At 41.8% G+C, this 27,998-nt stretch overlaps 3 protein-coding genes across 6 annotated transcripts in view; 1 reads left to right on the plus strand and 2 right to left on the minus strand.

Moving 5' to 3' along the window:
* LOC129154107 (zinc finger protein 892-like) overlaps positions 1-27,998 on the plus strand; it is a 338,014-nt gene that overhangs the window by 141,411 nt on the left and 168,605 nt on the right. The gene's annotated exons all lie outside the window — the stretch shown is intronic.
* LOC107374614 (zinc finger protein 271-like) lies at positions 89-27,988 on the minus strand. Of its 2 annotated transcripts, XM_054733903.2 has the most exons (5): positions 27,725-27,988; positions 26,735-26,819; positions 24,389-24,494; positions 14,808-15,080; positions 89-3,085 (listed from the first exon to the last, which is right to left on the minus strand). In XM_054733903.2, the coding sequence occupies exons 4-5, from the start codon at positions 14,992-14,994 to the stop codon at positions 1,158-1,160; spliced, it is 2,115 nt and encodes a 704-aa protein (XP_054589878.2). In that variant the 5' UTR covers positions 14,995-15,080; positions 24,389-24,494; positions 26,735-26,819; positions 27,725-27,988; the 3' UTR covers positions 89-1,157. The 2 variants fall into 2 exon arrangements, with proteins under 2 accessions (XP_054589878.2, XP_070404558.1); XM_070548457.1 differs by lacking the exon at positions 27,725-27,988 and having other exon boundaries at positions 26,735-26,837.
* On the minus strand, positions 15,078-24,379 carry LOC139066239 (uncharacterized). Of its 3 annotated transcripts, none has more exons than XM_070548626.1 (5): positions 22,875-24,379; positions 22,552-22,734; positions 22,417-22,474; positions 22,309-22,342; positions 15,078-22,211 (listed from the first exon to the last, which is right to left on the minus strand). In XM_070548626.1, the coding sequence occupies exon 5, from the start codon at positions 20,164-20,166 to the stop codon at positions 18,784-18,786; it is 1,383 nt and encodes a 460-aa protein (XP_070404727.1). In that variant the 5' UTR covers positions 20,167-22,211; positions 22,309-22,342; positions 22,417-22,474; positions 22,552-22,734; positions 22,875-24,379; the 3' UTR covers positions 15,078-18,783. The 3 variants fall into 3 exon arrangements, with proteins under 3 accessions (XP_070404727.1, XP_070404726.1, XP_070404728.1); XM_070548625.1 differs by having other exon boundaries at positions 15,078-22,169; positions 22,272-22,342; XM_070548627.1 differs by lacking the exons at positions 22,309-22,342; positions 22,417-22,474.

The raw sequence follows: 27,998 nt of genomic DNA on the forward strand, positions 1-27,998 counted from the left end.
ATGGGCTCGTCCAACTGTGGACCCACCACCCGCAGGAGGAACATGAAGGGTCCGGTGCAATGCGAATCGGGTGGCAGACCAAGGCGGGAGCCTTGGCGGTCCAATCCCCGGACAAGAAAACCTTCCCCACCTACAAAGTTTAATTACAACAATCAAACGTGACAGAGCCTGGATTTGTATTCTGAACAGTCTAAACATGTTTTAAAAAGAAACGTATGACAAAAGTGGCACCTGCTCAGTAAAACCACCAACAGGGTGAAAAATATCAAAATATTGTAGGCAGAGACGGGCTACAACTTCTGGATCCACTTTATAGAAATCGTTTTATTGATTATCGTCTTATGAAAGATAGCTTTGACGTACACGAGCGACCGGTACTGGCTGCTGTCACCTGTTGTTAGCAGCTCTCTGCTGTCTGAGGGTAGGCCCCGCCCACAACGCCGTGGCTGCTGCAGTGTTTTCTTTACTGTGGGAAACGGGTAATAATGGCTCTTTGATGGGAACAGGTTGCCGACCCCTGGTCTATGTCTATGCGAGGACAATAAAGTTTTGAGGTTTTACAATTACTTCTGGGGGCAGAGTTGCAATGACATGTTCACTGTGTTGCCATAGCGCCAATTTAAAACAGAAAAGGCGGACAGGGATACAGGGCCAACATTACCAGTAATCAAAGATGTACCCGTTAAATTTAAATCGGATGTCTGGGCTAATTTCAGTTTTGGGATCCTGGATGTGAAAGAATCACCTAACACAGTATTGGTTTACTATTTTTAAGTTCAGTAATATTCTATCTTAAAGCTGCTCTACCGAAAACATTATTTCTTATATTAGTTAAGTAATTATAGGCAGCACACTTTAAACATTATTGCTCACTAGTGAATAGATTAATGTTCTGTTTTTCAGGGATTTCGAAATCAAAAAGAAATTGAAAACTATTCTACTGCTTTTATTAAGTAATGAAAATTTTTGTGTGAAGAATCGTGATGCATTTCAGACTCAAATCGAATCTTTAGGCAGATAATCGGAATCGGATCGAATCGTGAGGCAGGTAGAGATGCACACCACTAGTGTGTATGTGTGTGTATATACATATATCTCCCACTCCCCTGCGCTCACAGATCGGATTTTTTTTCCGTCAATCACACTTTCAAAAGAATTCATTGTGTCGTGTGTGAACTCTTAATGTGACAGTTTAACTCTGTCTCGTCTCTAAATCTTTGACCACAGAGCTCACAGGCAAAAGGTTTTTCTCTTGTGTGGACTCTCATGTGATAGTTTAAAGCTGTCTTATAGCCATATCTTTTACCACAGAGCCCACAGGCAAAAGGTTTTTCTCCTGTGTGGACTCTCATGTGATAGTTTAAAGCTGGCTTACTAATAAATCTTTTACCACAGAGCCCACAGACAAAAGGGTTTTCTCCTGTGTGGACTCTCATGTGACTGTTTAAACTTTTTTGGTGACCAAATCTTTTACCACAGAGCTCACAGACAAAAGGTTTATCTCCTATGTGGACTCTCATGTGACTGTTTAAATGTGCCTTACTGCTGAATCTTTTACCACAAAGCTCACAGACAAAAGGTTTTTCTCCTGTGTGGACTCTCATGTGAACGTTAAAATCTTTTTGGTGACCAAATCTTTTACCACAGAGCTCACAGGCAAAAGGTTTATCTCCTGTGTGGACTCTCAGGTGACTGTTTAAATTTCCCTTTTGGCTAAAACTTTGACCACAGAGCTCACAAGCAAAAGGCTTCTGTCCTGTGTGGACTCTCATGTGACGGTTTAAAGATCCCTTTTGGCTAAAATTTCGACCACAGAGCTCACACACAAAAGGTTTTTCTCCTGTGTGGACTCTCATATGACTGTTTAAATGTGCCTTACTGCTAAATCTTTTTTCACAGAGCTCACAAGCAAAAGGTTTTTCTCCTGTGTGGACTCTCATATGACTGTTTAAATGTTCCTTACTGCTAAATCTTTTACCACAGAGCTCACAGGCAAAAGGTTTTTCTCCTGTGTGGACACTCATGTGACTGTTTAAACTTTTTGGGTGACCAAATCTTTTACCACAGAGCTCACAGGCAAAAGGTTTTTCTCCTGTGTGGATTCTCATGTGACTGTTTAAATTTGCCTTAATGCTAAATCTTTTTTCACAGAGCTCACAGGCAAAAGGTTTTTCTTCAGTGTGGATTCTCGTGTGAACGTTTAAATTAGACATTGAACTAAATCTTTTACCACAGAGCTCACAGGCAAAAGGTTTTTCTCCTGTGTGGATTCTCATATGACTGTTTAAATGTGCCTTACTGCTAAATCTTTTTTCACAGAGCTCACAGACAAAAGGTTTTTCTCCAGTGTGGACTCTCATGTGAACGTTTAAATGAAACATTGAACTAAATCTTTTACCACAGTCATCACAACTAAATGATTTTAGTTTTTTCTGGACTTTCTTGCATGAGTCTACATGTTGCTTCACTCCAACACATTTCTTTTTGACCAAACAGCTTGAAGACCTTTTTGCTGAATGACCTGACACTCTCACATGTTTCTGGAGAGACCTCTTGTGGACAAATTGTTTACCATACTCAGGGCAGCTAAATGACTTGTTGACAGTCCTAACATGTGAATCAGAAGACCTGCTTTCATTCCAGTCACTGTCTTCTTCTCCAGTTTCAGACCCAGAGTCTGACAGCTCAGAGTCTAGATTCACATCATCACCCTCTTCATAATCTCCACTCATTTCAGTTTCTGAAGAATCAGATGTCTGTTCATGAGGGTTCAGAACTTGGTTCCTGCTAGTTTCTGCTCTTCCACCAGTTTCTGCTGTCATCTGGTGAGCTGAGCTGCTGGTTGGAACTTCTTTGTCTTCTACTTGCTGCTGATGAAGCTGTGAGAACAGTGGTTTCTCTTCATCATCCTCACTCTTTATAGAAGCCAATGTGAATGGAAACCTGGCAGCATCTGTTTTCTCCTCCAAATGGAGTTGCTCTCCCTCCAGACTGGTCCAGTTTTCTTCTTGTTCCTCCTTCATGTAGATGTGTCCTGGGTCTTTCTGGTCCACACCTGCACTCTGTTCCTCAGGAGTTTGAACATCTGTAGGAAACACAGAAGCATGATATGAATTACTGATCGATGGAACTTCACATTCACACTTACTCTCACCTAAAGGATTACAAAGAACACTTGTTCAACTTCTTAATGCAATTATCTAATCAACCAATCACATGGCAGTCTAAGGAGCTTTTAAAGAAAAGCATCTGGACTTCTTTGCGTTGTTTGAAGACGTTTCACCTCTCATCCGAGAGGCTTCTTCAGTTCTAAGGTCAAATGGTGGAGAGTCCCAGATTCAAACCCAGTGGGAGTTCCCCCCCCCCGAAGAGGGAACAAAAGACCCCCTGATGATCTTCTACATAAACACATGAGCCAAGGTGTGAGGGTGGGAGTGGGTCCTATTCAGCCAGAGTTTCGGGTGAGCTCATTGTGAAACCTGGCCCCACCCTATCATGTGAATTCCTGAGGTCAGATGGCACAGGATATGCGTGGGCGTTGAGGCATCAGGGAAGGGATCTCAAAACTGGATTATAGATGGCAGACAGTTGGTGCCGTAAACCACCACCTCTGTTCAAAGATGGTTGCTCACAGTGGACATAAATGGCTTCCTTTACTCCTCTTTCAAACCATCTGTCCTCTCTGTCCAAAATGTGAACGTTGGCATCCTCGAAAGAGTGACCTTTGTCCTTTAGATGCAAATGAACTGCTGAGTCCTGTCCCGTGGAGGTGGCTCTTCTATGTTGTGCCGTGCTCTTGTGAAGTGGCTGTTTGGTTTCTCCTATGTAGAGGTCTGGGCCTTCCTCGCTGCACTGTACCGCATACACCACATTGTTCAGTTTGTGTTTAGGAGTTTTGTCTTTCGGGTGAACCAGTTTCTGCCTGAGTGTGTTGCTGGGCCTGAAGTACACTGGTATGTTGTGTTTGGAGGAAACCCTCCTGAGTTTCTCTGATACACCGGCTACATAGGGAATGACAAGGTTGTTGCGTCTGTCTTTCTTATCCTCCCCCGCTGGTGTCTGGTCTTCTTTTCTGTGCATCTTTGTTGACTTTATAAACGCCCAATTAGGATAGCCACATGTTTTAAGTGATTCCTTTATGTGTGTGTTCCTTCTTTTTCCCTTCCGGCTTAGAGGGAACATGTTCTGCCCGGTGGTGTAAGGTCTTGATTACTCCAAGTTTGTGTTCCAGAGGGTGATGTGAGTCGAAGAGGAGGTACTGGTCCGTGTGTGTGGGCTTCCGATACACTTCAATGTTGAGGTTGCCATTTTCTTCAAAGTGCACAGCGCAGTCCAGGAAAGGCAAGCAGTTGTCCTTTATGTTTTCCCTGGTGAACTTGATGTTTTTGTCCACCGCGTTGATGTGCGTATGAAGGATTCCACTTCTTGTGTTTTGATTTTGACCCAGGTGTCATCCACATATCTGTACCAGTGGCTGGGTGCTCTCCCTTTAAAAGAGCCAAGAGCCTTTCTTTCCACTTCCTCCATGTAAAGGTTGGCTACAATTGGTGACACGGGGGAGCCCATGGCGCAGCCATGTTTTTGTCTGTAGAAACCTTCGTTGTATTTGAAATATGTAGTGGTGAGGCAGAGGTCTAACAGTGTGCAAATCTGATCGGGTGTAAAGTTGGTCCTGTCCTCTACAGTGTATAATTCATCCATTCACACACATTCACACACTGATGGTGATGAGCTACGATGTAGCCAAAGCTGCCCTGGGGCGCACTGACAGAGGCGCCCCACTATTTAATTCAGTCATTTGTTATTCTTCCAATCGATTACTAACCAAAACCTCATGCTTTATGCAAAACAAACGATTTTCAGCACACCGATCTTTACAGAAAACATAAAAGCCCTAAAAAAAACTGCACATAAAATATATTTAAAAACAATATTCACTTAGAGCAGTGGTTCCCAAACTTTTCAGCCTGACCAACAGATGTTCCTTCGTATTTTTAACTTATTTATAATTTCCATTATATTTGGAAAGTTTTAATTTATATATAAATCACTTTTAAAATTTTATATTTTACTTTTTTAGGATTATGTGGCACACTTGACTTCCATACTTAACACATCGGCATCTGCCTCTTTATACGGCTTTTTTTTACATTGTCGCTACGTCTGTCATGTTAGCGGTGTTTTTATCATCGTTTCTACATCCATCACGTCCCAGAGACGGTTAAACCAACATCAAACCCAACGTTTGGAGCTTGTAAACTCCACACACCTCTCATGCAGCACCAGCTGTCTGATGCAGCAGCAGGGTCAATCTTCCCGGCTGGATGAGTAATTTCTTCAGAGTCAATATTCTGCTTCATAATCAGAGTCAGTCATCACCAGAAAAAATGATCAGTCAACAAAGACCAGACCTGCCGGTAATTATACGTTTTATCTAATATTTGCTCTCTTCATGTTGTGCGCATCTCCTCCTCTCCCTGACTGGGAGCCTCCCGACTGGGAGCCTCTCGGCGGGAGGCGATTTTCAAACTCTAAAAACTCCCAACTTTGCTCAGCCTGAAGGCTCCACATCTCCACTATCTTCTGGTGTAAAGTAGTAACTTCATGAGGATATTTGTAGATGAGACTTGTTAAAGTCAGCAATGAGGCTTTGGCACTTATAATGAGTAAGTCCCAACACTGATAACAACGTACTGAATCTAGAACCAACATGCATAAACAGACAGATCGGTCCCGCCTACTTACACTGTTGGTCTTTTTTAAATACGCAGTAATCATTGATGGTCTTTTTCGCTTCATCCTGCATCCTAGCAGCAACCACTTTGGCTCCTCTGGAGTCAGTGTTTGTTTACGTCATGCTGCATTCAATGTAATTGGAAAAAGGAGCTTCAAGCGCTTAACCTCCGATTTTGTTTTCTTCCTGGCCTTAGTTGAGGGGGGACGGATCGGTGTCGATCTGAATCTGGGGGGGACAGATCCCCCCCCATCCCCCACCCTATCTGCGTGCCTGAGTGTATAGAATATACCAAACAACAAAAACAGAAAGAACGCACTGCTGACTGACTCCATTGTTGTTGTGTTTTGGCGCGTTCTCGTGGCGTTGTGTGACGTTAAGGCACACATCGCACGTGACGCATTACACTACCACGGCTGGTAACTGGAGCCTGGAATGCGATAGAAACGCTTGCCAGAAAACTTCTAGACCCATACCGGTCCATAATACCCAGACCTGACCATTCCAGACCAGACGATGGAAAAGACCTATGAGTGGGTCCACAGGAACCAAATCCAACCTCACAAGGGTTCCACTAATTTGGATGACAACACCACCCATAAATCTGATTACCCAACTCGAATCTCACCAAAAGGGGGGTGAATTTTCCATCAGCTCTCCCTCGGTTCTCTGTTTCAAGTCACACAAGTGCTGTTGAGTGTGTGTGTGTGTGTGTGTGTGTGTGTGTGTGTGTGTGTGTGTGTGTGTGTGTGTGTGTTTAGAATTCATGTCTAAACATACAGTGGGGCAAAAAAGTATTTAGTGAACCACCGATTGTGCAAGTTCCCCCACTTAAAATAATGACAGAGGTCAGTAATTTTCATCATAGGTACACTTCAACTGTGAGAGACAGAATGTGAAAAAAAATCCATGAATTCACATGGCAGGAGTTTTAAAGAATTTATTTGTAAATCAGGGTGGAAAATAAGTATTTGGTCAATAACAAAAATTCAACTCAATACTTTGTAACATAACCTTTGTTGGCAATAACAGAGGTCAAACGATTACTATAGGTCTTTACCAGGTTTGCACACACAGTAGCTCCATGCAGATCTTCTCGAGAGCAGTGATGTTTTGGGGCTGTCGCCGAGCAACACGGACTTTCAACTCCCTCCACAGATTTTCTATGGGGTTGAGGTCTGGAGACTGGCTAGGCCACTCCAGGACTCTCAAATGCTTCTTACGGAGCCACTCCTTTGTTGCCCGGGCGGTGTGTTTGGGATCATTGTCGTGTTGGAAGACCCAGCCACGTTTCATCTTCAAAGCTCTCACTGATGGAAGGAGGTTTTAACTCAGAATCTCACGATACATGGCCCCATTCATTCTTTCCTTAACACGGATCAGTCGTCCTGTCCCCTTAGCAGAAAATCAGCCCCAAAGCATGATGTTCCCACCCACATGCTTCACAGTAGGTATGGTGTTCTTGGGATGCAACTCAGTATTGTTCTTCCTCCAAACACGACGAGTTGAGTTTATACCAAAGAGTTCTACTTTGGTTTCATCTGACCACATGACATTCTCCCAATCCTCTGCTGTATCATCCATGTGCTCAATGGCAAACTTCAAACGGGCCTGGACATGCACTGGCTTCAGCAGCGGAACGCGTCTGGCACTGCAGGATTTGATTCCCTGCCGTTGTAGAGTGTTACTGATGGTGACCTTTGTTACAGTGGTCCCAGCTCTCTGCAGGTCATTCACCAGGTCCCCCCGTGTGGTTCTGGGATTCTTGCTCACCGTTCTCATGATCATTTTGACCCCACGGGATGAGATCTTGCATGGAGCCCCAGATCGAGGGAGATTATCAGTGGTCTTGTATGTCTTCCATTTTCTGATAATTGCTCCCACAGTTGATGTTTTCACACCAAGCTGCTTGCCTATTGTAGATTCACTCTTCCCAGTCTGGTGCAGGTCTAAAAATTTTCCTGGTGTCCTTCGAAAGCTCTTTGGTCTTGGCCTTAGTGGAGTTTGGAGTCTGACTGTTTGAGGCTGTGGACAGGTGTCTTTTATACAGATAATGAGTTCAAACAGGTGCCATTAATACAGGTAACGAGTGGAGGACAGAAAAGCTTCTTAAAGAAGACGTTACAGGTCTGTGAGAGCCAGAGATTTTCCTTGTTTGAAGTGACCAAATACTTATTTTCCACCCTGATTTACAAATAAATTCTTTAAAAATCCTGCCATGTGAATTCATGGATTTTTTTTCACATTCTGCCTCTCACAGTTGAAGTGTACCTATGATGTAAATTACTGACCTCTGTCATCATTTTAAGTGGGAGAACTTGCACAACCGGTGGCTGACTAAATACTTTTTTGCCCCACTGTAACTAGGAATGCACCAATCAGGTTTTTTGCTGCCGATCACCGATACCGATCACGTGGATTGGCCAGAAATTTTCTACAACATTATAATGAGTGCTACAAACTACATAATCTGGTAATAAAGGAAATGTAACCTAATCTAAAATGGTCTGTATTAGGGTTGTCTCGGTGTGAAAATTTAACCTCACGGTTATTGTGACCAAAATTACCACAGTTTTCAGTATTATCGCGGTATTATTTTTAAACGTGCTACATTTTCACACAATTAAATAAACCCTGTATGTCAGGAAATATTGTCCTCAGTTTGTGTCTAAATTTAGCCTAAAATGTGTTATTTTATAATTATGTTGTTTATTTGTTTACATTTTTCCCCTTTAGTCTTTAAAATACCAATATTTGCCCATAACTTCTTATTTTTTGTCCGTTTGATGTCACCATTTTAAAAATATTAGATCAGATGATACTCAGTACTCAAGTAGCCTTCTAATCAGATACTTTTTTATCCTTACTTGAGTAATAAACCCTATATCAGGAAAGTATTGTCCTCGGTTTGTGTCCTTCCAGTGAGCTTTGCAGATCTGGGAAAATGTCATCAGGCAGTAATCATTGTTAAATTCATAATTATTCTCGGAGAGAGACCAACTCTTATCTGCCCCTGGGAGCCCCGTAATGCATAGCGTCATTTCAACATGGGGGTGTCCGTGACACGGTTTATATGCAGGTAGCGGCGCTGCGGCTGCTTTATATAGCGACTCGTTGCATTCTCCCTCAACCCAAATCCTCGGATCACACATTTTAGCTAAAACGCTAACGTTAGCTTGCCTTGCGTTGACTGTAGAGTTGTGGGTGATGGTCACGCAGATGTGTCATGAGATTTGAAGCGTTGCTGCCTTTCACAGACACTTTTTCTGCACGTGCTGAAAACAGGATAGCCGTCTTCTATCAACTGTCCCTCGGCATTCTTCAAATATCCAAAAAATGCCCGTACTTCCCACTTTGTCTTCTTTGAGGGATAATATATGTCCTGAGCACTGCCGTCTCCTCCTTTGGCCATTATTTCAGCCTTAAGTTCAAGAAAGTTTTGGTTGTAAACAACAAAGCGCGCATGTGCAGCCGGCAACTTCAGCAGATGATACGGTGGCTGGTAAGGGTCACCGCGCCTACACCGCAGCCACGGTAAACCCACCGAGATAATATAGTTTTTTTAAAAACAAGACGGTTATTATTATTGTAGGGCTGGGACTTGATTAAAATTTTTAATCTACTTAATTACAGGCTTTGTAATTAATTAATCTAAATTAATCACATTTTAGTCATTCAGGAAAATGTGCTCTCAAAGTAAAACTTTTAATTAAAATTATGAGACAGAGAATCAAACATTAGACATGGTTATTACTGTAAACTAAAGCTTTTAATAAAGAAAATGCATTTTAATTATTCAAATGTCACTGTGTGATATGAAACAAAACCCAAATCAACTAAAATTTATAATTACAAATAGAAAACACCTGCAAAGGGTTCCTGAGCCTTTAAATAGTCTCTCTGTCTAGTTGAATGGCTGAAATAAATTTGACTTTGCACCAGATTCTAATTTTTCCAGTTTCACTTGTTTGTATAATTTGAAGTTTTTATTAGCATTTCTACTCATAATGTAGTAAAAACACATAAATAATAATCCTTCAAAATGACAGTCGAACAGGCACAAATATGATCTAGGACTTAAATGTACTAACTTTAAACACCAGAGCAGGCGTGACATATTCTGAGAATGATCAGGAACACTAACTGGTTCCAGTTGGATGACTGGAGGATGATGGGAAGATAAAAGATCATGGCGAGGAAATAATGATCTGACGAACAGGTGAGCGGACCTTCCTTACGTGGGAAGTCCTGATGTCACGTTAAGAAGGGGATGCTGCAGACCCGCAGATTCACGCCTGCAGCAGCGAATCTGGTGTGATCTCCAGCCTGATCACAACTTCCTCGTTCCTCGCTGCCCCTGATGCACTTAAGCATCCGCCCCTTAGCTGATGACAGCTTCAACACACCTCTCTACTTAATGATAGTAATGCATGTGATGTTTCAGAAACATATAATTCCCCGACAGAATTGTTTAGAAAATCATCAGAAAAGTTTCAGAGTGTTTCTGTTTTAACTTAAACTTCTGTTTTCAACTTTAAGACACGTTTGTGATTGTTTACAGAGTAGTGAGAACACGGAGCGTTCTCCCAGCGGCAGCCAGGTGCCTCTCGTTTGACTACTTTCATAAACTACTGTTAGGGCACAGAATTATTCTGTCTGGCGCTTTCAGCGCTGCACAGATGTTACGTAAATGTTAAAAATATAGCTTACCTCAACTTTTGTAAAATTCCCGTTGCCACCGGGCAGCTGCAGCAAAGACGTTCTCTGAAAAATGTCTGCGACACGGACTCCGTTGTAGTCTGGAAGTTTTTTTTTCCAAGTTAAGAAAAGAGGCGGACGTGTTTCCTAAATCCTGCATCAGTCCAAGCAAGGCAACTTCTTTCTGTTTTTATTTCGTTTTAGTAGCCATGAGCCACTGTGCATTGTTGTGTGCGTCAGTGATATTCGGTCTACAAGGAAAATGTGCAATGACAAAGGTTCCGCCGTGCTTGAAATGCAAGCTGCGATTAAATGCGTTACTTTTTTTTAACGCGTTATTTTTTTCTAATTAATTAATCGAAATTAACGCGTTAAAGTCCCGGCTGTTGGGTATTTTTATAATTGTACCTTTTTGAGGCCTAAAAGATGCCCATTTTGTGTTATTGACACTGCATGAATCTCTGTTTTTGCCAACTGTTGTTGTTCATGAAAGGTTGAGCAAGGATGTTGATTGCAACTGAAACCTTAGTAACTCTGTAACCTGAGAAGGCCCCGCCTTCTCCCCCATCCTTTGTTGTGAATAAAGCCCCTGACGAACTAGGAACACATTGGGAGTGATGGGGTAAAAGCCTCGGAGGAGGTTTTTCCCTGTGTTAACTCTCCATATTTTGGGGACTCAGGGTAAAATGTCTTCCTTGTTGTCATGTGTGTTATTTCAGGTTTCAGGGTTATGGAGATTAAATATTACCTAACATTCTGTTCTCCTGATGGAGAATGCGGGTATGCAGAGCTGGTAAGGTGAAGGCTTTGAGGCTGGAACAGAGGGGGGCTGGTTAGCTCCATGGAGGGGTTTGGTTGAGTCCAGCTCTCACATGACGATTCATAGACATTACAAATAATCTCTCTCTCTCTGTGTCGTCCTTTTAAGGTAATATGGGATAAATCCAAATTACCTTACACTGGCCCTATATTATTGTCAACTTTTTTTTACCGGGGTTTACCGCTACACCGGTTACCGTGACAACCCTACCTGATCGGTCTGCTTTGATCTATTTTGAAAACTCCGATCAAAACCGATAGGGGCGCTATCGGCCGATTGGGATCAAATGCCGATCCATCGGTGCATCCCTAAACATAACGTACAGACTTGGTTGTGGTCAAGCGGCTGGTTTCTATAGATCTATGGCCGACTTCATAACAGTTAAAAGTGAGGATCTCCACTAGCTGTTATGTTGAATCCAAATTCCATTTATTCGTTTTTCAGTTCCTAGAGATTCTAGAATTTGTACACATTTTTAACTGATTTAGGTTCATTTTTGATAGAACTTTACAATACTAACCACTAATTCCTTCTAGGGCTGCAACTAACGATTATTTTCATAATCGATTAATCTGTCGATTATTTTTTCGATTAATCGATTAATCGGTTTGTTATTGTTTAGCTATTTAACCTATACCAGTGATGGATGCATTTCAGTTAAGAAAAAAAAATTAGAGAATTGTGCAGTTGACTGCAATCTATTTTATTGCACATGAACACAGTCAGCAGTATAAAATGAGCTAAACAGTGCAAAATATCAGTCCAGAATAATTTTTTAGCATTAGCTGGAAGCCTGCTCCTTCCACCGTGGATAGTGGCCTCATGTCTTTTACCAGCATGTTTAGAATAGTTTGTAAGTGGTATGAATTGCTGGGGGGTGAGTGTCTTCTTCCCCATGTAGTTGTCCATCGTTGCTTGTTTTTTTCCTGCATAAGAAACACAAATAGACTGAAATAAGTACACATATAAAATAAAGCAGCACACACACTACAACACTAAATCAATATATTATTTGAATTAATTAACAATATACAGTGATCATTTATTTTGAGGGTTACGTTCTACAAAATAGCCCGCAACAGGAGATATTCAGAAAAGTCTAATTTTTTTTTACTATTAAAAAGCTCTAAGTAAGAAGCTCATGAGGTTTTTACTTTGAGTCGGGAGTGTTTAAATTAGCTAGAGAAATGTGAAAAATGTTTATTTTGTGTAATACTGTTTAAGAAACATGATAAAAATGTGTTGTGAGGCGTTTTACAGCGTTAGATAGTAAAACAGCCTTTTAATAGTAAAAAAAATGACTTTTTCTGAATTTCTCCTGTATTTAAAAATTGAAAGCGTACAACTATGCTGTGTTATATTCACCTGGACACAGCTCGTCTGTATATTTTTCTCCGCGGAGTTGTCCTTTTTTGAATGAGGAACATAGTTATGGGTTTGTGCCGTTTTTCTCTTAACGAGAACATTCTTATAAACAGACGTGCTGAATTTGGCAAGCGCATGGTTCACAACACGGAGGAGATTCACGATTGCATCTAGTCAATCAGAAGTAGAACACCGTAGACTGACGCGGCATAAAAACACGTTTAACATTCACTATAACAAACTCAGCTAAAACACTAAGTCCAGCTTGTTTATTTTCTGTTACTTACCGGGCTGGCTCTTCCAAATGACGGCTCACTTGATCGCGGTTCTCTTCCTCTGCTGCATCAGCCCCCACGTTTTCGTCTCAAATGTTCACTTAGGGACGTCGTGCTTCCGTGCTATGCTAGATGGTTTTTGTATATTTTGCAGGTCACCCGTCTTTACAAGGCATCTAGAGTAAAGTGCTCCCATACTCGTGAGGTTTTTGTCCGGGGTTTCTCTTCAGTTTTGTCGCTTCCATTTTTCTTCCGTATTTCCTCTTGTTCCGCCATCTCTCACAGCAAGATGAGCGTCAGTAATGTGATACGTCATGAAAACCGAGGGCACTCATTGGCTCATTTCTTCTTCTACGGCTCCACTGGTAGATCAGTAGCTCATTACTGCCACACACTGGCGGCAAATTTAACAGCTTGTAACCGATGTCAGATTGTGGTAAAAATAGACTTTATGCGGTAAAATATGATTATTAAACAACTAATCGATGACTAAAAAAGTTGTTAACTATTTTAATAATCGATTATAATCGATTAAATCGATTAGTTGTTTCAGCTCTAATTCCTTCTGTGGTACATTCACATATAAGTCTGATTACTAACACTGATTAACTTCTTGTGTTCATTAGGGCTGTAGCGAAGCCTCGATGACGTCGACTGCTTGATTCTAAAAATTCGTCGACGTCAGATCCGGTAGTCGACGCACCACGCCCACTTGTTGCATCCCCAGGAGTTTGTAAATGGAGGAAGAATATACCTGTTTTTCCTCTAGTTCGCCCTCTTCTCCGCCCTCACTAACATCACCGCCAAATACCGAAGAACCGGAACAATGTCCGTCCGCTACTAGATTTCTTTCCTGTTTTGCCCGCCTTCGTGTCCCAGCAACAGACAACTTCCGGGGTCAGATGTGCTGCTTCGTCTCCATCGCCGCTTCTTAAAGGAGCTTCTTTCAGACATTAGGAGAGCTGATTTGGTGGTAGCAGTCTCCTCCATGCTGGTCTGTTTGCTGCTGGGTTTTTTCGGTTTATTTAAACTTGGTAACTTGAACTTAACGTTGGTAAAGCTACTGTTAGCATTTTCGCTAACAGCTTCTTGCATTTGGATTAGCCGTTACGTTTTTGGTTTAGAGTTAAATCTTTTTTGTGGTGCAGATCTCCCTTTTACTACATTTAGAGTGTTGTGGGTTTTCAGTTTAGTTTAAAATATCAACTTGAGTTTGGTTTAACCGCTCAGTTTGGACCTTTGGAGATCCTTATTTTGGTCCAGAACCCAGTAATCTTTGCCCAGTGGGACATCCCTTCTTATCTGTACTTTTGTTTTAATTTCCCACAGGCAGAATTAGTTTTATTATTCCCAACCTGTGGATGGAAAGATTTATGTTTGTTGTTGTAAATAAACCTGATCATCATTTTAACTTTTAAATCCCGTTATTGTCCCTTCCTTTTTGCACACGAGCCAAACTCCCCAGGAAGGGTCGTAACACCACTCGCCTCACGCACATAAGTGACCAAAACAAAGCAGCATGGAGACACTCCGTCTCCAACCACCTCTCAGGCAGCAGCCTGCACTCCCAAGTTCTACACGTCACCAGAACATAACCAACCGCAGCACAATAAAAGCAGTGTTATACAAAATGGAAGGTCTGTAGTGTTTATTCTCTTACAGTAACAATTTATCAATTTTTTTGAGGAATTTATTAGATTTTTTGGTTTTTATTAACTGTGCAATAGAAAAATAATCATTAGATTAATTGTCTAAATAGTCATTAGAATAGTCGACTATTCGATAAAATAATCGTCAGAATAATCGTTTTAAAAATAATCGTTTACCCCCAGCCCTAGTGTTTATTCTTCTATTTTATTTCTAGTTCTTTTATGAATACATTTCTTTACATAAATATTTACGATACGCTGATTACCTTTGGTTTGAACATCTCTGTCTTCTACTTGCTGCTGATGAAGCTGTGAGAACAGAGGTTTCTCTTCATCATCCTCACTCTTTATAGAAGCCAATGTGAATGGAAACCTGGCAGCATCAGTTTTCTCCTCCAAATGGAGCTGCTCTCCCTCCAGACTGGTCCAGTTTTCTTCTTGTTCCTCCTTCATGTGGACGTGTTCTGGGTCTTTCTGGTCCTCACCTGCACTCTGTTCCTCAGGAGCTTCTTCTTTAACCAGCACCAGCTGTTGAACATCTGTAGGAAACACAGAAACACGATGTGAATTACCGATCGATGGAACTTTACATTCAGACTTACTCTCACCTAACGGATTACTAAGAACACTTGTTCAACTTCTCCTTAATGCAATTATCTAATCAACCAATCACATGGCAGTTACATCAATGCAATTAAGGGTGTGGTCCTGGTCAACACCATCTCCTGAACTCCAAACTGAAGGTCAGAATGGGAAAGAAAGGTGATTTAAGCTATTTTGAACGTGGCATGGTTGGTGCCTACGATTCACACCGGCTCACTAAAACTGGACAGTTGAAGACTGGAAAAATGTTGCCTGGTCTGACGAGTCTCCATTTCTGTTGAGAGATTTAAACGGTAGAGTCAGAATTTGGCGTAAACATAATGAGAACATGGATCCATCATGCCTTGTTACCACTGTGCAGTAGAGGTGCGAATCTTCACTTGTCTCCTGATTCAATTCGATTACGATCATTAGGTCAACGATTCAATTTGATTCGATATCCCGATGCATCACGATGATTTCATATTGATTTGTTTTCATCGATAAATAGAAGATGTCAGATAATTGCTTTTTATTTTTTTAATCTAAAACGTAAGTGACACAGCCTGCCATCCCTCAAAAGCTCTCCATCCACAACAGGTTAGGACAAAACATTTAAACATTTAAGAAGATTTACCAAAGTAAAACATATGTTTCCTTGTTCAACACCACGCCTCAGGCTGAGAAAAACACGCTTTACAAAAACTCACAAAATCTAAAAAAGTACTGAAAACCTACAGGACACATAATGTAATAATAAAATACATAATGGGTTCATATATGAGTGTTTAATGTCTCTGAGTAGCTCTAGAGTCAGATATTTATGCCACAGTTGAAGGGTGTCAGAAATAACACCAAATGAAATGTTTGACTTAGTTTGTTATTTTATTTGAACCCAGTGGTTCATTTCTGAAATGTTGGAGAATGAATCAAGTTCTGTTTGATGCAGAAAATAATAAAACATAAAACTAATTCTACACTCCCAATAATATTTAAGACAGGGGTGTCAAACTCACAAGGGGCCGAAATGAAACTCTGGGACGGAGTCGAGGGCCAAACTTAATATTTTTTGAAAAAGTGACGGCAAATTTGCACATTTTCTTTATCAACATATATGCAATTTTGAACCTTTAAATTTGGAAACAAACATATTTCTGCATTAACACTGAATGTGGAATAACCAAATGACACACGAGCAAGTCAGTTACAAATAAAAGGCATCAGTGGTATTCATTACTTGTGGTATAATCAGCATTTTATAAATCTATTCAGGATTTATGTTTTCTTGATTATTCATTTTTCTTATTTTTTATTCTCCTTTTTTTCTCCTGTAATACGTGTCATCGCTGCTGTGACGTCTAGCTTTCCCCACTGAGGAACAATAAAGGGATTTTCTATTCTATTCATCTATCTGCAGCCTTTCCACTTCCTGTTTACTGTAGGTTAAATCTTTTCTCACGGGCCAACAACAACATAAAAATATCATTTTATCTTAAATGAAAATGCAACATCTCACCTGTTAACTTTCATGTTTTGGAGCAGAAAACGAGCATAAAACCAACATATTTAAAGTTCAGTTTACTCCACTGGTTTACTGTGATGCTCACCTGTTCCAGCCAGATACCTGCATCATGGGGTTGATCTGAGCTGAGGAGGAGACTCCTGTTGTTTTGTTCATCTTCATCATAATAATGACAACATTAGATGACAACAGGTGCTCACATAGGTTTGTGCTGCTGAACATGTCTGAGCAGCTTGACCACGTTGTTGTGTGTCGGGGAGGAAACACAACGACAGCAGCCACAGAGTCGTGCTGGTTTGAGCGTGTCGCTGCTCGCTGGAGTTATATCAGCTCTGTCTGGACGTTAGTTGGAAAACTTTCTCTTTCAGTCGTGAACACATTACTGAGCGGCTAGAATCTCCGTTTCTGGGCTTCAACGTCAGAAAACAGCTGAGTGAACTCGGCGCTGAGTAAGAGGCGTGTAGTTTGTCCGAGACAGCAGAGCTGCAGAAGCTGGAAAAAACACAAAGGAGGGGGCGCGTCGGCTCTGCGCTGATGCCGCAAAGCATCGTGGGAGTTGAAGTCTTTGCAGTAAAATCGGCCAGCGGGCCAGTTTTAATCTATTTTTGATATTTATCTCGCGGGCCACATAAAAATGCTCCGCGGGCCGCATCTGGCCTTGACTCTGACATATTTGATTTAAGATGTGTTTTATTGCTGATAATAACACCAGCAGAAGGCTGTGGGCTGGATTAGGATTAAATTACCCAGCTGATGGATCTCCTTCACTCACCAGTTAACTACAAACCTTTCCACTAACCTGTCCTGTGTGACCCTCATGTCCATGTGACCCTCATGTCCATGTGACTCTCATGTCCATGTGACCCTCATGTCCACGTGACCCTCATGTCCACGTGACCCTCATGTCCATGTGACTCTCATGTCCACGTGACCCTCATGTCCATGTGACTCTCATGTCCATGTGACCCTCATGTCCATGTAACCCTCATGTCCATGTGACCCTCATGCCCATGCTGTCTCTGGAGGAGCAGACAGGAAACAAGATCTCCTGTAACCTAAAATGAACCAAAGCTTCCTCCCAGTTTCTCTTCAAGCTGAATTTAACATCAGTTTATCATCATGAAACAAAAGAATAAAGTGGAACAAGAACTTCTATCTTCTATTTCTCTCTCCTTTTAACTTCTCTGTGTCCCTAAATAAAAGACGATCACGCTGCAGCCGCCGTCATTGACCCCGCCCCCTCCCCAAGACCACATCACAGCACTCGGTCTGACTGAGAGCTTCCAGGAGAAATAATAAATAAATTATGAAAATAATAACGCGTGTTTGGAGCATCGGTTTGGAGGAGCGTCCTCTGATCCTTTCTCTTGTGTGAGCAGACAGTCTCTCTCTCTCTCTCAGTCGCTGATCGAGCGAGTGGAGCGTGCCGCAAGACAACCCACTCAAATACATAATTCACGGCCCAAATCCAACAGAACCGGTCGGGCTGATTCGATTCCGGTTCGGTCTCAGGTTACAACTCTAGTGCTCAGCCCTGCAGTACCACATTAAGGCGGAACCACTTGGTTAATGTGGAGGACGCTCACTCTGACAGATTTGGATCTGCACTGGTGCCGCCGTTAAAAAAAAACTACATTCCACTATAATCGACGATGGCTGAAGAGATTACACTCTCAACAACAGACTTGTAGAAGATCTGCAGCATTTTGCTACAGACACTGAAGGACCTAAGCGTCCTCAGGAAGTACAGTCTGCTGTGTCCCTTCTTGTAAACAGCTTGGCTGTTCTTTCTCCAGTCCAGTCTGTTGTCCAGATGAACTCAAAGGTATTTGTATTCCTCAACCACCTCCACGTCTTCTCCCATGATGGAAACAGTGTTTGACTCCACCCTGTGTCTTCTAAAGTCTAAAATCATCTCCTTTGTTTTGTTCACATTCAAGGTCAGATGATTGTTTCCACACCATGCCACAAAGTGCTCAGCCAGCTCTCTGTACTCAGCATCCTGTCCATCTCTGATACACCCGACGACTGCAGAGTCATCTGAGTTTTTCTGTAGATGACAGGTCTCTGATTTGTACTGGAAGGCTGAGGTGTACAGGGTGAAACGGAATGGTGAGAGTACAGTCCCCTGTGGTGCTCTAGTTACTGATCATCTGGTTTGATGTGCAGTTCTTCAGCCTCACAAACTGTGGTCTGTTTGTCAGGTAGTCTTTAATACAGGCGATAGTTGAGGTCCCCACCTGTGTCTTCTGGAGTTTCTGGCAAAGTACATCAGGCTGAATTGTGTTAAATGCACTGGAGAAATCAAAGAACATGACCCTCACAGTGCTGCCTGCTTTGTCCAGATGACAGTGGATTGGTTGAAGCAGCTGGATGATGGCATCTTCAACTCCAAATCCATGGCGATAAGCAAACTGCAGCGGGTCCTGATATGTCCTAGTTTGCTTATTCAGGTGGACCAACAGGAGTCTCTTGAGGACCTTCATGATGTGGGATGTCAGGGCAACCAGTCTGTAGCTGTCATTGACTGATGGGCGAGTTTTCTTTGGAACTGGAACAAGGCAGGATGTCTTCCACAGGAATGGAACCTTCTCCTGGGCCAGGCTGAGGTTGAAGAGGTGCTGCAGAATCCCACAGAGCTGCTCTGCACAGGCCTTCAGTACTCTGGGGCTGACACCATCTGGACCTGCAGCCTTGTTCCTGTTCAGTCTCTCCAGCTGCCTCTTCACCTGACTTCTAGAGACAGATAGGTGGGAGGGGGAGGTAAATGGGGCAGCAGCATCTCCTGACTTGGTTGAAGACACATTTATAGAACCAGAGGAGTCCATGACTGAGTTAGAAGATAAAAGAGCTTGTGTTTGACAGGAAAATGTTGGATCAGAGGAGGATGGGATGTCTGATTGGCTGGGGACAGGCGAGGAGGATGCTGGGTTTGTTACTGAACTGAACCTATTGAAGAACTTGTTCAGTTCATTGGCTGTGTCCACACTGCCATCTGTGCAACCCTTCCTCTGCTTGAAGCCTGTGATCTTCTTCATCCCTGACCATACATCTCTGTTATTGTTCCTCTGTAGTTTGTTCTCCAGCTTCTTCCTGTATGCCTCCTTGCTGTTTCTGATCTTGATCTTCAGTTGCTTCTGTATACTCCTCAATAATTCCCTGTCTCCCTCCCTGAAGGTTCTTTTTTTCTTATTTAGCAGATTCTTCAGTTCACTGGTGATCCAGCGTTTGTTATTAGTGAAACATCTCACTGTTCTTGTGGGTATGATATTGTCCACACAAAAGTTTATATAGTCAATCACACCTCCAGTCATGGCATTGATGTCCTCTTCATATCCTTGGCAGACAGTCATCCAATCTGTGGTCTCAAAACAACTCTGCAGGGCTTCTTCAGCATCCTGTGACCATTTTCTCACAGTTCTTCTTGTCACAGGTTGCCTCTGAACAAGTGGTTTGTATTCTGAGCAGAGAAAAACAAGATTGTGATCTGATTGTCCTAGAGGAGATGTTGTTTTGGACATGTATGCATTCTTTTCATTTGCATAACACAAATCCAATGTCTTGTTTTGTCTGGTGAAGCAGCTGACAAACTGATGAAATGTTGGAAGTGTAGCAGAGAGTGAGGCATGATTAAAATCACCAGATATAGCCACAAATGCGTTGGGGTGCTGGTTCGTAGCTTAGCGACAACGGAACTGATGGCATCACATGCATTTTCAGCAATGGCTGAATGTGGAATATAAACAACACTGATGAACTCTCTTGGCAAATATGGGCGACAACATACTGCCAAGAAGTCAACATCTGGGCTGCAGAGACGACATTTCACTGAAACATGACATGGATGGCACCATCTTTTGTTGACAAGCACTGCCACTCCACCTCCTTTTCTTTTCCCGCTCCTCTTCAGATTTCTGTATGCTCGTACAGTCAGGAATCCTGGCAGAGAGACGCTGGAATTGGGGATATGGTCCTGCAGCCACGTCTCAGAGAAACACATAACACTGCACTGCCGATACTCTGGCTGAGTCCTTGAAGGGGCTTGGAGTTCATGCATCTTGTTGGCCAGTGATCTCACATTGCCCATTATGATCGATGGAAGAGATGGTTTGGATTTCCCCTTTCTCCGTTTTGCTACCGCTCTGCATCCACGCCTCTTGCGTTTTAGCTCATTTGGGACGTGTGGCTTCAGTTGAGCTATTATTTCAAACTTTCCAATGTTAATCAGCTGCTCCCGATTGTAAACCAGCTTGTTGCCATGGTTACACATCATGACAAATGCTCAAAAAGTGAAAAAATAGCAGATCCTAGCAAAATTCCTTTAAAGAGCGGGTCAATTGAGCCTCGGAGTCCTTCTCCACCCACGTATCAATTTAAAAAATGCAACATTAGTAGGCGTTGCCTGGAGGACTGAGAGGGCGGAGCCGCGGCAGTGACGAAGACGACGGCTAACTAGACGATATTAGCTCCCTTCACTCTATGCAGTTATTAGAAGTGGAGGATGTTTCTCCCCCTCCTTACCCAGACACTCGAGAAGAAAGGGACCAAGTCTATTTGTAGGAGACAAGCGGACCTGAGCCTTATTGTTGTGAGCTTGTGAGTTGCCTGTAACTCCCAGAACCGACCCAACAGAACCACCTCTGAACGGTAAGTAGCTGTTAGCCATAGCATTGGATTAGCTGCAGGGTTTGTCTCCACGGCCCTAGAGCTAGTATTCAGCATGTTTTAGAGGTTTATCTGCTTCAACACACCTGGTTTTAATCAGCAACAAATAGCTGAGCTGCTTAACAGCTAATCTAACCTGTTAAAGCAGGAAAATCCACTGAAACGTGCTGGATAGCAGCTCTCCGGTAGCCCTGGGCTCAAGTTACAGTCTGCTGCATAAAGTTATGAAAATACCCCATGAGAAAATTATTCTGTAATGTGTTCAGCTCACTAAAACTGCCCGGATTTATTTATTTACTAATAACGGCTGATCTCTTGGTTCTAGGTCCTCTGGTGTCTGCAGCTGGTCTCTGGTGTCTGCAGGTGGTCTCCTCTGCTGGTGTCGTCAGGATCAGGAGCTTCCAGAAGAATGTGCCTTTCAATGACTCTTTCCCCCTTATTTGTTATATTAATTAAATAAATCTCAATTTATATATTTCCTGTTTTTGTTCATGTCCATAAATACTTAAGCATGCTTGAAATTAAAACGAGCTTTTAACAATGAGGTGCTAGTTTAATTTATCACAATAGAGCTAGTTAAACATGCAACAATGTGATAATTCAATTAATGTAATTTATAAATATCCATTAAAATATCAAAACTGGAATCTATATGAGATATTTGGCAGCACAAAAAACTTGTCAAACACAATATTTATTATAATAATTGTAGGCAGACAGGAGACAGAGCTGATGGAGGTTCTCAGTCATCGAAGGATGGCTGAAGGCATTCCAGGAACAGGAGATGTGGTGTTGTCTCTTCTCTCTCTATTCTGCCAGATGAGCTGATAGGTTACAGGTGTGTGCGGACATCCTCATGCTGTCATAACCAGATGACAGAGTTATCAGGTGATCAGCCAGGCTAATGAGATGCAGAAAGAAAACAAATTCAGGACAGTGTACAATATGTGGCGTTGCTCACCTTATGTGCTCGTATAGAGTTATTAACATGTGCCTGCCTCATGGTGCAGAGTCCATATTTTGCTGAGTGTCCTGCAATAATGCAGGTTATTAGTTAATTTACTTTTGATAGCAAAAACAAAATATTTAATGTAAAAGTTATTCACCAGGTGAATCAGCTCACACGTCACCACCAAGTGTCACAGGGCCAGAATCAGTAGCCTCCTTCATGATGTAATCACATACTTATTTAACTGTTAATATCTTAAAAATTCTGAAATGTTTTAATTTTTTTTTTTTACCTTGAACAGTTCACTGAGCTTGCACTGTCACTGAGGTGGAAGCTGGAATCAACAGCAGACACCTCACATCTTGGTCTTTTCAGGGGTGTGGACGCTGCTCTGGGACTTTCTGGAAGATGAATTTCCGTCATGGTCCCCGTGGGTCACCAGACACACTGCGGCTGTGAGCTCCATTCTGGCTGGCTATTTAAAAACAAAGAAGCAGCACATTTATAAATGTTTAAAAGAGCATAAAATCACGTGTAACAATAATCTGTAAAACAAATTAAAACTAGAAGGTAATAATAAAATGTTTACATAGAAGATTATTAAAAATAATTCACCTTTGCTACAGGTAAGGCTTCATGTCAGCCTGGACAAGTGCATTCTTGCAGCTAAATCAGTCTGACAGCCAGTGTCTTGGGTAGATTTAGCCTGAAAAAAATATATATAAGCACATTGTTGTTGGGAGTTTATAAAATCAGATAATATACAAAAGAATCTCCTATATAGGCGCTTTATAACATTCCTAGTGTGTGATCGTTGTTATAACGTAAAAGTCAGTCACACATGATGTGGAGAGTCTGAAATGTGACCTCCTGAACAGAATTCCTTACAGAACCGGGTCACAAGCTGGATTTCACGCTGTAATGCTGTCTGTCAACTAGTGCAGCGTCAGTTAGAGCCACTGTTGCAGAATTGCCGACTGACTAGCTAAAGGAAGTGAACCACGTCTCTCAGACTTTGCATTTAGGTAGGGAATTGTCTTTAGAAGATGTTAAAACGTTTATTTAGCTTACTCACCTCAGACTGGAGCCCGCCGTGGTGGGGGAGCAGAGTCGGTGGGCTGCATCTAAATCGCGGAAGAGCCACGGTGGGCAGCCTCCCTCTTCAAACGGAGACGTGCAGAATCGCGGGTAAAATGCCCACAGAGTCAATCAATCAATCAATCAAAGCTTTATTTATAAAGCGCCTTCCGCAACCCTGTCAGGAAGCCCAAAGCGCTGAACATGGTACAGTTGTAAGTAAATATCTTGAAAAAATCAACAATAAAAGAAATTCAAATTACAAAATACAAATTACAAAATACAAATTACAAAATACAAAATGGAAATTATAAGATAGATGAAACATTCTGGTAAAGGACAAATGTGTGAAACACATTTGGAGTGAGTGGATGGACTGAGTGTCCCAATGAAAACTGGAGTCACCGCAACCATACTACACTACAACTACTCACCAATACTAAGACAATATGGAACACTAAACCCGAACTACTTTCCCAATTACACTAACAGCCAAACACTAACTAAACTACAATATCCAACAGCCAAGCTAACACTAAATAAGTATTTATAACACTAAAAGATATGCTAAAGACTAGGATATGCTAATGCTATATGCTAATGCTGAACTACCGCTGACCTCCTACGATCGCTTGCAAATCCAACTCCCACTCGCCACAGGGCGTGGCCGAGACGCTCGTTGCTTTTATAACTTTGGCACGGAGCTGCTACGTAGTACTCTACTGGTTTACTTAGTACTTTACTCTTTAGCCATTGGCTAAAATTTATTCAAAATGACTCAAATTCTATGTTTTCGCATTACTTTGGTTTTTAGACAGAATTTTTAATTTTTAAAGAAAATGCACCAAAATGCTAAAATAAAGAATGCACACATTTAAAACACTATTAGACACTCATTTATACAGTTCATCAGCAAAAAAAAAAAGTTAATTTAGACGTTACTTGCTCTTTAAGCTTCATAGCACCAGAAACAGAAAAGTAAAATGTCCAAACAAATACAGTTTTTCTTGAAAAAATAGAAGAAAAAATGTCCTAAGAAAGGCAAAACTTACATATAGTCAACAGAGCTACTCCAACATGCAGCCACCCAGAGCAGCGCAGTTCCGGAATGACTTTAAAGACAGGTCAGTCGTTGGGGAGAGAAGGAGAGAGTCGTACCTAGAGTGAGAGAGTGACAGGTTAGTGTTGACGCAAGTCAACCATTTATTCTCAGAAAGATTTTAGCATTAGCATCCTCCACAGGGGATAGGTTGGTTTTTTTATTTACTTATTTTTTAAATTTTGCAATTTTTGAGTGTGTGTTAGCCTGAGACTTGAAGAAGTAGTGCATGTGACACGAAGACTAAGAGTTGGCGCAAGTCAACTGATTATTCTTAGTTAGTTTTAGGATTAACAATTCTCCTTGGGGGAACCGATCAGTCTTATATCTACCTATTTTTTGTATTTTTTAATCTTGTAATAAACTTTTTGGAAAAAGAATCCACATTCCTGATTCTTAAAGGTCCTTTTTAAAGGTTTGAGTGGGAGCCCCGATCCAAAACAATAAGGAGAGGTAAGCATATTTTAATTACAGGTTCCTGAATTTTCAGGATTTGCTTTACAGTTTGTGACAGATTAAGAAAAAGAAAGCTTAGGTGAAGAAGCTAGTCTTCTCCTCTCCCGTGGGTAACGAGGCATCCTAAGGATTGATAAGTCAAAACATTAGTAGGTTAAAATAGGCTCTGTTTGCAAGTGTGAAAAAGTCTCTGCCTGCGTGGGAAGGTTGGATTAATTAGATGAATTGATAAATCTATGTTAGTCTGATCAACTAACAAGAATCATTTTCTAGTTACCACCACCCACAAAAGCTGACAGAGGCGCAAATTAATCCTAATGTGACCCAAAGAATTGTCAGTAAGGACGGCCTCCTCTGAACTTCCGCCTCAGTATTTAAAACAATTAAATGACAGGAGAACTCAAAAGGGAAGTGTGCTATCACAAAAGAACGAGTACGGCATATCATTTTCACCTTAAAATAGGAAATTGATTCTAATTAGGGAGTCCAAACCATGGTCTAATACAATAAAACTCACTGACGCCCCACGAACCCTGAGAAAGCAGCGCAGTCCAAGGTTCTAACGGAACCGACAGAAAAAGACACGCTCGCGACAAGATCACTAGAAGGCTTTTAGGGTTGTCACGGTAACCGGTGTAGCGGTAAGCCCCAGTAAAAAAAAAAGTTGACAATAATAATAACCGTCTTGTTTTTTTAACAAATATATAATCTCGGTGGGTTACCGTGGCTGCTGTGTAGGCGCGGTGACCCTTACCAGCCACCGTATCATTTGCTGAAGTTGCCGGCGGCACATGCGCACTTTGTTGTTTACAACCAAAACTGTCTTGAAGCTAAAGCTGAAATAATGGCCAAAGGAGGAGACGGCAGAGCTCAGGACATTTATTATCCCTCAAAGAAGACAAAAATCGGAAGTATGGGCATCTTTTGGATATTTGAAGAATGCCGAGGGACAGTTGATAGAAGACGGCTATCCTGTTTGCAGCACGCGCAGAAAAGAGTATATGAAATGCAGCAATGCTTCAAATCTCATGACACATCTGCGTGACCATCACCCACAACTCTACAATCAACGCAAGGCAAGCTAACGTTAGCGTTTTAGCTAAAATGCGTGATCCGAGGATTTGGGTTGAGGGAGAAGGCAACGAGTCGCTATATAAAGCAGCCGCAGCGCCGCTACCTGCATATGAACCGTGTCGCGGACACCCCCATGTTGAAATGACGCTATGCATTACGGGGCTCCCAGGGGCAGATAAGAGTTGGTCTCTCTCCGAGAATAATTATGAATTTAACAATGATTACTGCCTGATGACATTTTCCCACATCTGCAAAGCTCACTGGAAGGACACAAACCGAGGACAATATTTTCCTGATATAGTGTTTATTACTCAAGTAAGGGTAAAAAAGTATCTGATTAGAAGGCTACTTGAGTACTGAGTATCGACTGATCTAATATTTGTAAAATGACGACATCAAACAAACATAAAATAAGAAGTTATGGGCAAATATTGGTATTTTAAAGACTAAAGGGGAAAAATGTAAACAAATAAACAACTTAATTACAAAAAAAACACATTTTAGGCTAAATTTAAACACAGAGGACAATATTTTCCTGATATACAGGGTTTATTTAGTTGTCTGAAAATGTAACACGTTTAAAAAATACAGCGATAATACCGAAAACCGTGATAATTTTGGTCACAATAACCGTGAGGTTAAATTTTCACACCTTGACAACCCTAAAGGCTTTATTAAAATACAAGCCATTATTTTAGATTCCATCTCATTGATGAGGTACACTGTTGTGTCCCACCACACAGAGGCAATAAAGTCATTCATTCAGTACCTGTGTCCATGCTGATGAAGCAGTCCCAGCTGATGGATGATCCTGAAGTGGTAGCAGGTTTTCTTTAGCCGTGTTTAGCTAACAGCTGCAATAGAAACAAAGCAGGAGAGCTGATTAAGATGCTGCTTCAGAACAACGCAGGAGATTAAAGATCCAACGCTTTGGTTCTGATCAGCTGAGGACAGATCCAGTCTGGAAAAGAGGACCTTTGCTCACCAGAGTTCACGGAGTAGAGCTAACCTCTTTTTCCTCCAGAGTCACAGTGTTGCCTTACACAGGCTCAGCTGCTACGTTACAGGCTGAAATTCCAGCGCCATGGCTACATCCCCCCACCATACTGAAGCAAAAGCAAAGCGGTCTGACCAGGAGAAAGCTTTCTACCATATCATAATTTATGCGTCAAATAATACAACCACAAACACTGTTGGATCTCTATTATTATTAGTATTATTATTATTTACTTTTCTGTTATTTATTAACATACTATTTTATACATTAAGATACTTATTGATAATCCGGCCCTGCCCATCAGTGAGCTTAGCTGCGTGTGACTGATGCAGAGTTGGTTTTTATATCTGCAGAGAGACAAAAACTAGCCTCACTTCACTCAGAGATTGTTCTTTAAAACTCGTATTAAATCCGCTGTGCTGACGCACTTTAACCACTTAGTCGCAATGCTCTTTAGCTGATATGGGATTTATTTACTGGATGCTAACATCACATCACACTCACGGAGTAACACACACAGGCGCTCTGCTGCTACAGTCAGTGGAAGGCTATCATCTGGTGTAAAAAGGCGTTCATCACAATTCCCAGAACACGTTTTATTCCACGAAAATCGTCCGAATCCTCATTAATCTGGGTGCTAGCTTTACTAGCATGTTGTGCTAGCGTTAGCAGGTCGGATGCTAATGCTAGCACGCTGCTAATGCCCGTAAATGAACGTGTACAGTAAAGTTAGCCGACATTTTAGAGTGATATGAAGCTTACCGCTCTGCTGCTGTGTCGAGCTGGGTCCAGCCAGCCGCGGGGCCTTTCTGCTGGGCTAAACTAGTTCGTGTCGCACCGCCACGGCTCAACAAAAGCCACCACACCTATAAAACACACTTTTGTTGCCTTTTCTAAGAGATGGTAATGACTCCAACTTGTTGTTTCCGTTTCGGATCTTTATTCCGGGTTACTGTTGGCCGCAGCCCACGTCTTAACTCCAGCAGAAACACCGTTAACGATCTCCCATCACACTAGCTCGTTTTCTTCTAAACAA

The sequence above is a fragment of the Nothobranchius furzeri genome, chromosome 2 (genome assembly GCF_043380555.1).
Source record: "Nothobranchius furzeri strain GRZ-AD chromosome 2, NfurGRZ-RIMD1, whole genome shotgun sequence".
NCBI lineage: Eukaryota > Metazoa > Chordata > Actinopteri > Cyprinodontiformes > Nothobranchiidae > Nothobranchius > Nothobranchius furzeri.